This window comes from Trematomus bernacchii, unplaced genomic scaffold (assembly GCF_902827165.1).
Source record: "Trematomus bernacchii unplaced genomic scaffold, fTreBer1.1, whole genome shotgun sequence".
Lineage (NCBI taxonomy): Eukaryota > Metazoa > Chordata > Actinopteri > Perciformes > Nototheniidae > Trematomus > Trematomus bernacchii.
The window spans coordinates 4,229,172-4,240,147 of NW_022987727.1; the positions used below are offsets into that span (position 1 = coordinate 4,229,172).

The following is a 10,976-nucleotide window of genomic DNA, read 5'->3' on the forward strand; positions in this document are numbered from 1 at the left end:
ATCATTCCAAAAGCCTGGAGACTTTTGGCTGTTTATAGTAGAAATTATGAAAACATCAATATTTGTATGAGAGAAAGAAGAGCTTTCCTTCCATCTAATTTTACACATGGTCTAAAGTAACGTGACACCGAGCAGAGGTCGTCCTCTCAGGACCAACATAACTGATACCATGTCTGGGAAAATGGAAGAAGTGAGTGCTGTTTATGCTGATGACATGAAAAACAGATATTTGTCCTTGAGGACGGCAGAGGCCAGACAGACGACCGACACTTACTGTATTTCCTGCAGGAATGAATCCATCGTGTCATTGTGAGATTGGGCTGACACTGGTGTAACTGGAGCTTGTGGAAACACTTAAGGAAGGGGTTTCTGCTCTCTCCTGCTGGCTCTCTGCCCACTTAATTCATTAAGTTAAAGAGTGCCACGCTGCATGGGGGGACCATTCACCAGTCAAGGTAATGGAAGTACTTTTTTCACAACACAGGCTGTTCATTTGGCTGCGTCAGTGGTTCATAGAGCCAATTCTCAACACAGCAGAGGTAATGAGCAACAGTTTAGAGCTGCAACAGCTTATTTAAATTAGAAGAGAGACACGCATGTAATATAAAATGTCAGAAACACTAGATTCATTAAAAGAGAGGTTACTGGTTGGCTCCTGTGTTCTCAGTGTGTGAATAATTAGGCAGTGAGATATTAAAGGGACACAGAGGACTGCACTGTGACTTTAAGTCTTTCTTCTCCTCTTCCTTTGCATGTAGATATGCTACCAAACACAGTATTAGCTCCCCCAACTGTTACCTACAAATATTGCAACCACTCTAATCAACTTTAATTTGGCCCACAACTGTTGTGGAATAACTGGCTGCAATACATGTTATTTTAAATGTTGATGAAAGTACTTTTCTGGTAACAAGCTGTTACTGCTGCATTTTACTGCTGTGGTTTTCATTGGACAGAAAGCTGGTAAAACAGACTATCTAAAAAGTAACGCTGTCTGACAAAGTAGCTTAACGTGGAAATACGCAAGTTCTTAGTTACATTCAACCCCCTGGGCATAAAGATAATGTAATAAACAAATTGGTTATTGTTTTTGGATCATGAGCCTAATCCATCAGGTTATGTTGGAGACATTTAGCCAAAATAGACCCACATCTTAATGATTTACCTGTAGTTAAACACCAGGGACGTGCACAGACATTTGGAGGGGCTATTGCTCTAAACTAGAAACCCCCCCCCGGAAAAAAAACATAAGACCTTTTGAATTTTTTTCTAAATGAAAACCAGGGACATTTTTAGTTTTGCGGTCCATATCTCATTAAAATATCTAATGTTACTGACTATTAAAGAGAAAATGTGGACAATTGGTCAAACTAAAGTGGTAGAGACATGGCAGAAATCCTACAATGAAGCGGACAGTGAAGGGTTCTCCCGTATGTGAGAGAGGGCGATCAAGAGAAGAAAGCGAGCGGCCCCATTGAGGGAGTTTACAGATGAAAAGACACAGAAAGACAGAAGCACAATAACAAGTATATTTAGGGTTTGTTTTTTTGTAAATAACCGACGCTGTCAAGAGGAAGTAAAGTCCCCTGGTTTGTCCCCTACTCTAACTGCCAGGAGAAAACTCAAAATCAACTTAAGCATATTTAAAAACGGGTACATCTCCGGGGACAGATTGACCCGGGGATTGGCCACCAAAGCCAGGCAGGCATTTGGTATGATCACCATAGCCATATGAGGCCGGAGGGCTGTCCTTTGCTTTCAGCTGTCAGATTGTAAACAAAGTCACGTGACTGGGGGCAGATGACAGCGCTGACAAGGTGTGTTTTATCGCAGCGAGACGCTACAATACTAATTGTGGGCTTATCATGTTGATTCGGCCACAACAGAAAAGAAAACACCTCTTGCTCTCTCCAGAGGGGCAGGTCAGCCAAAAAGGGCAAAAGGGCCGTTGCCCAGGCAACATTAGCCCGTACCTGTGCACGTCCCTGTTAAACACAGTGTTCAATTATGTTGCAACGAATGCTAGGCTAAGTGAAAATGACGTATGTTGAATTGAATATATGACAGTTTTTCTTTTAGTTTTAATGGTTGAAAATATAATTTATAAACTGTGTGAGCGAATAAAAATGTGTCTTTCCTAAAAATGTTTGACTTTGTTTTTGTTATATCATTACTGCGCATCCCGCTTTTCTTAACTTTTCATCTTTCGTGAGCAAACAGTTCTGATTTCTAATCATTCTTGTTTCCCACCAGCATTATTTACACACATACACATGTTGTGTATTCACTTGTTTTTGTAGTGAGGCATCCCTGAAGCACAACCTTCAGGGCAAACCGCTTCAGGGCCGCCGTATTGACAAACAGACTCGGTTTTAGAGTTAAGAGCCATTACAACACCTGACAAATTGAATACAAAATAAACAACAAAATAGATTTACAGCTGTGGTGTTTTTCTAGATAATTAATGTTTTCAGTGATCAGTGTAAATACTGAGAATTCCTTCAAATCATAGATCAGTAAAGTGTGTTATCTTTAAAGCCTTCTCCAACTCTTGGTGATTTCAACATCCGGTCTTCATCCTGTTAAAAACGCTCATGAAGCTTTATCAATTTGATGATGACATAACTCCAAAATGACAGTTTTAGATCTCAGAAATTGAACTAATTCAGTTGAAGGTGCACTGCAATAAAAGCACCAGATATTAACATTCAGCCCAGGGCAGCATTTAATATGTTGAGTGTATTGCATACAAAACTTCCTGAACCTGAGGGGCACTGTCAGCAACATGAAAACGATAACTAAAGCCTGGCTGTAAACCACTGCCACGCTCTCTGATCTCCTGTCCAAAGGGCAGGCAGAATGCACTGCAGCAGTAATAACAAAGTGGGCTCTTATTATTGCTGTGAGAGAGTCCAATCTCAGCTATGGTGCAGACTGAGGAATGGGGAAAGCCTGTGGAGAGGAGAGGGGTGAGTTGTTCTGTCTGCTCTGTGACAGTATGCAAATGTGGAGTAATCGTGATGGATGATGTTTGTGTCGTAAAGAGTGGCTTCACATATTGCACTGATGTCCCCCCCGACAGAGATTAACTGCAGTCCTGGTGTTGGCAACACTCATATCTGGATTTGGCTCATCGTTCCAGTATGGTTACAATGTGGCTGTGGTCAACTCTCCTTCACCGGTAACAGAAGCAGAAACACACTAGCTTCACTCTAGCACAAAGTGTCTCTTATATCTCAATCTCGATCTTTATTTATTTATTTATATAGCACATTTAAAACCACCTCAATTGACCAAAGTGCTGTACAGGGAACACATATAAAATAACACAATAGGAGTAAAATAATAAAACAATAATTAAAAACAAAATAAAAAGCACAGTAACTAGAGACATGTAAAAAAACATACAAGTATCCAAATGTTATGCTCAACTAGTATTAAAAGCCAGTGCAAAGAGATGAGTTTATTGCTGAGATTTAAAAATATTATATATATTATTATATAATATCTTATATGATGATGTGTTGCTCTCTTCAGTTCATGCAGCAGTTCTATAATGCCACCTACATGGAGCGTTATGGCGCACCGATGGAGGGCACCCTCCTGACCCTGCTGTGGTCTCTCACTGTGTCCATGTACCCGCTGGGGGGCTTCTTCGGCTCGCTGATGGTGGCCCCTCTGGTCAACAAACTAGGGAGGTAATATGTCACATGTATGTATCATGCAATGTCCAAATCTGTACGGGTGTTTGTTTAACTAACAGGACTTTTTTTCCTGGGACAGGAAGGGCACCCTTCTCTTCAACAACATCTTCTCCATCGTCCCTGCTGTGATGATGGGAGTCAGCGAGATTGCCAAGAGCTATGAGATCATCATTGTGGCGAGGTTCATAGTGGGCATCTGTGCAGGTTAAACTTTTTGATAATCCACATTTCCAGAAGTCATTTATATGTATCTTGAAGAAATACTTTACCTCCAAAATGATCATTTGTATATGAACTACTCACCAAGTGTTACCTTGAATTTGCAAAGGAAACTTGTTGCCTCCATGGTAAAACATTTTGTTAAATCAGAGACAATACTTGCTGATTTAAAGTAAATGCAGGCCACATTTGACAGCAGCACAACTTTATCAAAACATCTGTTTCCAAGCTCTCCCCAACCTGTGCAGTATAATCCAAGTCTTATTCATCCAGTTGCATGCTCACTGCTTCCGCGACACATGCATGTTGCAAACTTACTATTGTAACACTTTTGCATATAAAGCATGGACGCCTGAGACTACATTTGTAAATGGATTATTTAATATTGCTTTGCTGTTGTTAAACACTGCCTCCATTAATTTCTTTGTTCACCCTGGAGGCATGCAAGAAAAACAAAAGGATGAGCACTGAAAACTATCATTTTGGAGGTGAATTTTCCCTGTACGTTTTCTTTCCCTGTCTGCAGGCCTCTCATCCAACGTGGTGCCCATGTATCTCGGAGAACTCGCTCCCAAAAACCTGAGAGGAGCCCTTGGCATCATACCTCAGCTCTTCATCACTATCGGCATCCTCAGCGCACAAGTGCTTGGCATCAGAAACATACTGGGCAACAGCACAGGTCAATTCTCCGCTTATATGTTGAAGCACATCCTTAACAGCTGGTTGTTGGAGACTCAGGAGAGATTTTAATGTATCTGTTTATTGGTCAAATATGTTGTTGTCTTTATCTGGTTCTGTCTTAGAAGTACTGCTTAAGGCAGCGTCTGTCATGAAAATATCTCTTAAATACACTTAATGGCTTGGGAGTAAACAAGTTACTCTACTCTGAAATGCATTTCATTTTGTTTTCCCTTGTCATGCGTCTGGGTTTGTTGTATCCTAACTATGTTAGACCAATGTTTGAACTGCTAAAATGTTATGTTTTGGCAACATGTTGTAGTTAGGGTTAGATTAGTTTAGTTTTTAGGGTATTTAACTCGTCTAAGGTCTTTTTTAGCTTGTAAATGTGTCTGTATAATGCATGAACTATTGCCAAGCTTCGGATTGCTTATCAAGGTGCATTTTGATTGTAATTGTATTTTGAACTGTTTGTGAATAAATTGAATTATCTCTGTTCCCTATGTATCCAGGTTGGACCCTCATGCTGGGTTTGACCGGTATCCCCGCCCTGGTGGAGCTCCTGCTGCTGCCCTTCTTCCCAGAGAGCCCCAGGTACATGCTGATCCAGAGAGGAGACGAGAAGACGGCTATGAGAGCTCTGCAGCGTCTGCGCGGCAGAGAGGACGTGGATGCAGAGCTGTCAGAGATGCGTCTGGAGGACCAATCAGAGAAGGCCGAGGGCCGCCTGTCCGTGCTCAGCCTGCTGTCCCAGCGCTCGCTCCGCTGGCAGCTCATCTCCATCGTCGTCATGAACATGGGCCAGCAGCTGTCGGGGGTTAACGCGGTGAGCAGTGGCCCTGGTTCCTGACTCACTGATGCACACACTTACTCTGATCAGATATAATGAATCGCTTACACAACACTTTCTTCTGTTTTCAATTACAGTAATGTTGCATCCTCCTTCTTATGTTTTAAACTCTGTTGTCCAACTCTTGCCTAATTATTTACCTATAATGCATTTGGTAGCTTTGAGTATATGCATCAACATACTTATGATGCATTATAGATTATAATGAAAGTGAATAATTACAGCTATAGGCCCTCTATGCTTATAGATCATGGATCCTAATATTTGCTCATCCACTGTAAGGATCATAGTTATTATCAGTTGCATAATATTAAAAATATAATATTTGATAATGCAATATTATTACGGTTAAATGTCAATTTGATTCAACAGGTTATGACAGACAGTAAAATGTGAACTGTTATTCTGAATGATGGACATGTACATTTCCTTAATGTAACGTTTCCCTAACTTTAAACCAATGCTGTAAACACTTAAGTGATTTAAATCTCAGCATCTAACGATATTTCTTTCACTTAAAGCCTACTTAAAGCAAACAATGGCCACTTACAGTGCTATGACCAACTTGTTATGTACTAAATCCGTCTGTAACTCAGGAATTTCATTACTTCACCTAAAGGATCCCATGACGACTTATAATGTATAATCCTATTAAAATGTAATATAACAGTAATTAAAATGCATTAGAATGTGTTTAAATCATTACAATGGGACCTATTGTAAGCTGTGATAATTACAAAAAATATGAGCAATTATGATACTGGATCGTATAAGTCATTATAAAATACTTGACTTGTTTATAATGATTATTTTATAAACATTTTGGACATTTATGAGTGCTTATAACTATACTTATGCTATGAGTATGTTTGTAATGCATTATTTAAATGACATTATATAAAGTGTTACATGCATTTCTCCCTCCCTCAGATCTACTACTATGCAGACAGCATATATGCCAATGCAGGTGTGAAGCAGGACGTCATCCAGTACGTCACCGTGGGAACAGGTGCAGTGAATGTCTTCATGACCATCGCTGCTGTAGGTACCCTGTGATATCTGTCGTTTGATCTTATCAGAGTAGATGATTATAGTTATGAACAGGGAATTTGTCTCACCAGGTCTTCATCGTGGAGGCCGCGGGGCGACGGGTGCTCCTCCTCTGTGGCTTTGGGATCTGCTGTGGGGCCTGTGTGCTGCTCACTGTCGCTCTCAACTTCCAGGTACCATCATAGATGTACAGTTTAAAATGAACCATCAGAAACCTTCAGTGTCTCACAGCCTCAACATGTAACTCTGCTGTCCTCTAGTGGTTCACCATACACATATATAATCAGCAGAGTTTCTCTATAAAGGACCTTGAGGTCGGGAGACATGTGAATCATAGGAGATTTTTAGAAGAGGTTAATTTGGGATTCTTGAAAAAGATTAAAACTGTTTTTAAAAAATCTGACAGAAGAGGGCACGTTGAAGACTTGAGCACACGCCGCTATGTTTACAGAGCAACCCCCGTCCGCTAAATAGCCTTGTCCTGTATTGGAAAGTACAGTTAAAACAGAACAGTTAAGTCACTTAATGTAAGTCAGTAGTCGTCTGTTTACTTATTCATGGACAAACTGAGGTAAAGAGAAACTGTAGCGGTTTATTTATTGATCCATCTCATTTCTCTTCAATAGCTTCCATATCATGTGACCAGTTTACTCTAAATCAATGCATGACTACACTAGACGGGTATGACACATCTCTTTTTATTGAATTTTAATGCACCTTCTTTTTTTAATGATTTGTTTTTCAAAAGCTTCCATATCATGTGGCACAGTGACTCAAAATCCATACCAGATATTATTAGTATAGTGGACAAATAAGACACACCTCTTTTTATTGGATTTAAGTCCACCATCTATGTTATTTGTATTCTTTGTGTGTTTATAAATCATGCTTACTATTTAACATGTGTTTTGACATGTCTCATTCAGACTCAGTGGTGGTGCAATAGGCTCGAGTAATTGATTTTGTTCAAATGTATCGATCTATATTTTAAAGTGCATTTTGAATAACTTAAAAAAAAGAAAATCAGCAGTTTAGCCTCGTGGTCCAGAGTGCCGGAATTCAAAGCCAACACAGCAGGATGTGCGTCACTGTGCTACGATGATCACTGCACTGGTGTATCATTTTAATATATTACCCTTTTGGATGTTGGTCTGGAAGATAAATGTGCTGACTTGACATGTTTATTTGCTGGGGTCATGAGAACTTTAAGGACATAAAAACAGTCACCCACCAGTGAAGTATGAGGAAACACAGACCATCAGACAACCACAAAGCCAGCGGTGTGATCTCACCTGGATTAAAAATCAGACAGGCCTCACTTTCAGCTGTCTGTTTAAATCTTCCCACACAATGCAGCCATTAGCAGGATTTTGTTACACATATGTTCCTGTTTAAAAGCATCATGATGTCCTGTTAATAATAACTGCAGCTGCTGCTTTGTGTTGACAGGAGAGCGTGACGTGGATGTCTTACGGCAGCATCGCCTGTGTCATCATCTACGTTATAGGACACGCCATAGGACCCAGTGAGTCTGACCCGGCGATGGTTATTTACACACCCCCTGATTATAACAGTTGTCCATTAGCTGAAGTGTTGTTTAGATGTGCTCAGACATGTAATGATACAGGTTGCAAATCGGCACTCAGGCATGACCTCCCCACGCTGTGACCCTGAAGAGTGATGACGTGTCTCGAGTGTTTGTGTTGTGGTTAACCACATCTGTTCCCTCCAGGTTCCATTCCTACTGTGGTGACCACCGAGATGTTCAGGCAGTCGGCCCGGCCCGCTGCCTTCATGGTCGCAGGCTCCGTCCACTGGCTCTCCAACTTCACTGTTGGCCTTGTCTTCCCCTTCCTTGAGGTCAGTTACACAATGTCTCCTGCGTTGGAGGGAAGGAAGTTTGTTGTTTTGAAATGTAATTAGTTACAGATGTTTAGGTGTAAACAAAAAGGCATTCCAGGTCACTTCCTGACAGTGATATGATCATTGATACACTACTTTACTGAATATTGGAATGAAGGGCTGTCTGGATTGGCAGACACACTTTTAATACCTCCAAACAAAAGAAACACTGTTAGCATTGAGTGGATGAAATGCTACGTTTTGGTCATAGACCTTCTTCAAGCACCAAACTCACAATATGAAACAATATCATTGTTATAATAGAATTGACACAACCAGTCAAACATGAAACAAACATCTGAAACAATACACCATTTAAAATGAGAAAAGAAAATACAGTTCAACATTTTGGGGAATACAAACGGAGATCAATCCACTGTTACTGGACTGCACTAACCCTTAAATCCAGTGAAGCTGCTCAGTGGCCAGAGATACCTGAATAAATAAAGGTTACAACTAAAAACATGAAAACATTGTTGAAACAGTCTTGTATTTACCATGAGGTTGCCAGTAGGTACACTGATCCTGGACACAAAATAGTATTGTCCATAATCACTAATTGTCATTTAAACATTGTTATCTATTTTTTGTACATATTAAACAAACAAGATATAATAAAACATGTTAGCTGCTTACATTCATGATGCAGGAAGGCCAATTGTATTGCCTTTGTTAGCAGACTAGCTATTTTCCCTGTCTTTATGCTATGCTATGCTAAGCTAAGCTAAATGTCTATTGGCTGTAGCTTAATGTTTAAAGGAGACAGATACAAGAGTTTTACTGACATAATGTAATGTCTGAGTATTAAGAGGATCCAGTGAAAAGTGGAAAAAGAAAACGTTGTTGCCAAAATAAGTCATTTTCATCAAGAGAACAGAAGGTTTGTACAATCTGGAAATGAGTACTCAATTTTAAATGTATCTGAAAACAGTATTTTAAGAATCCATATTATCAGAAATGTCTCCTCTGTAAACACATTACAAAGATTGATGTTTACTAGTTCCAGTCCCACTCCACTCAACAATATGTTTTGGTTATTGTAACTTCACTTGTATGTTTGAGCTTCACTGTGCATAATGATTTATGTGCGGAGTTTGACGCTAAAAGCTTTTTTCACATCTATCTGTTGAAGAAGAAATGTTTCTGCGGTCTCCTTTAATAGCAGTGCAACACAGAGATATAGTATTTTGACTGAACAAGTTCACAAGCCAATCATAGTCAAATATGTAACTATTACTAGGTGTGATGCTCTGCTATCAGAAGTAGCATTAGTCACTCTTATTTCAGGGCATTTTCAATTGTCATTGTGTGTTTTCCAATAAACTGAGTTGTGTAATCTTAAGAGATAAACACAACCATTATGCATGTCTCAAGACTTCATCTGCAAACCACAATGCAAACAGTGGAGGATTTGTTCGAGAAACAGAAACCAGAGAAAGTGCAGTCCAACCAAATGAGCGTGCAAGGCGCACTTTACCGCACCTTGGATGCTGTTTATGTCCAACCAACTGTTTTTGTCCTAACATATTCACAACGTTTCATCGTGAGGACACACTGATCACATTTCCTCTCTCTTTCTCTTCCTCCAGAGAGGTCTGGGCTCATACAGCTTCATCATTTTTGCCTTCATCTGCCTGGTCACGCTGATCTACATCTGGCTTGTGGTCCCAGAGACAAAGAACAAGACCTTCCTGGAGAACTGCCAAATGTTTGCCAAGAGGAACAAAGTGGAGATCAAACTAGGTGATGGGGATCTGCCTCTGACAGAGGGTAAAGAAAGTCTGGAGGATGCAGCAAGGGTCACGGCATTCTGAAGATAAATGAGACCATTCAGGGGAGAGGAAGTCTACACCCTGGGGAGGATTCAAATGGAATGGATACGTCTTAATTTAGTGTCTTTTCTATTTCACAAGGGATCTTTACATACTCTATTTGTTTATAGTTTTTCCATGGCTGTTGTGGCTTTTTTTATTTCTTTACAGAACATTCAGATCTTAACAAGGACAAACAAGATAATAAAGCAAACAAGAAGAAAGATAATGAAGAGGCAAAAAGGTTTATTCATGACCTCGACCCTCTGTTTTATAGCCACTATTATGCATTCCTGGTGGCCATGCAGAAAACACCTGAATAAAATAAAGTGTCCTTTATGTTGAGCAATCGTATTTTTAACAATAGGATGTTCTACAGTGGAGTAATAATGGAGTTATAACTATATATTATTACAACTAACTTATATTGATGTTAAGCTTATTCTAAATATAAATATAAAGACAACAGGCAAGTAGGCTATATTGAATACATAGGGTGCACTCGCATAACATGAGTGCCTTCCATCTATTATCCTATATGATTTGTTATTCTTACCTTAGCAGGTGTGATTGATTTGAAGTTTTTTCAAGGTTTTTGGAATGAATCATGCATTAAAATACACCTGCTGTTTTTCTTTTTATTGTAAGTAATTCATCAATGCTACAAGTTATACTAAGATCCTCGTGTAATTCAATTGCTAAAAATATAGTAGAACTTGATAACATGCAGCCTTTTAAAGGTGTGAATGTGAACTTGAGTCA

General features: G+C 39.6%; 1 protein-coding gene across 2 annotated transcripts; it reads left to right on the forward strand.

The window, feature by feature from the left end:
• The first annotated feature begins 220 nt into the window (after positions 1 to 220).
• On the forward strand, positions 221 to 10,896 carry LOC117494106 (solute carrier family 2, facilitated glucose transporter member 5-like). Of its 2 annotated transcripts, none has more exons than XM_034144796.1 (11): positions 221 to 455; positions 3,083 to 3,181; positions 3,538 to 3,698; positions 3,784 to 3,908; positions 4,450 to 4,602; positions 5,114 to 5,427; positions 6,382 to 6,492; positions 6,573 to 6,674; positions 7,951 to 8,026; positions 8,234 to 8,361; positions 9,993 to 10,896. In XM_034144796.1, the coding sequence occupies exons 3-11, from the start codon at positions 3,541 to 3,543 to the stop codon at positions 10,215 to 10,217; spliced, it is 1,392 nt and encodes a 463-aa protein (XP_034000687.1). In that variant the 5' UTR covers positions 221 to 455; positions 3,083 to 3,181; positions 3,538 to 3,540; the 3' UTR covers positions 10,218 to 10,896. The 2 variants fall into 2 exon arrangements, with proteins under 2 accessions (XP_034000687.1, XP_034000686.1); XM_034144795.1 differs by lacking the exon at positions 221 to 455 and adding an exon at positions 2,699 to 2,969.
• Positions 10,897 to 10,976: the final 80 nt, after the last annotated feature.

Coding starts and splice junctions, on each gene's coding strand:
- LOC117494106 (XM_034144795.1), top strand. CDS start 2,925: ATGGTGCAGACTGAGGAATGGGGAAAGCCTGTGGAGAGGAGAGGG. Junction 3,909..4,449: donor CATAGTGGGCATCTGTGCAG/GTTAAACTTTTT, acceptor CCCTGTCTGCAG/GCCTCTCATCCAACGTGGTG. Junction 4,603..5,113: donor CATACTGGGCAACAGCACAG/GTCAATTCTCCG, acceptor CTATGTATCCAG/GTTGGACCCTCATGCTGGGT.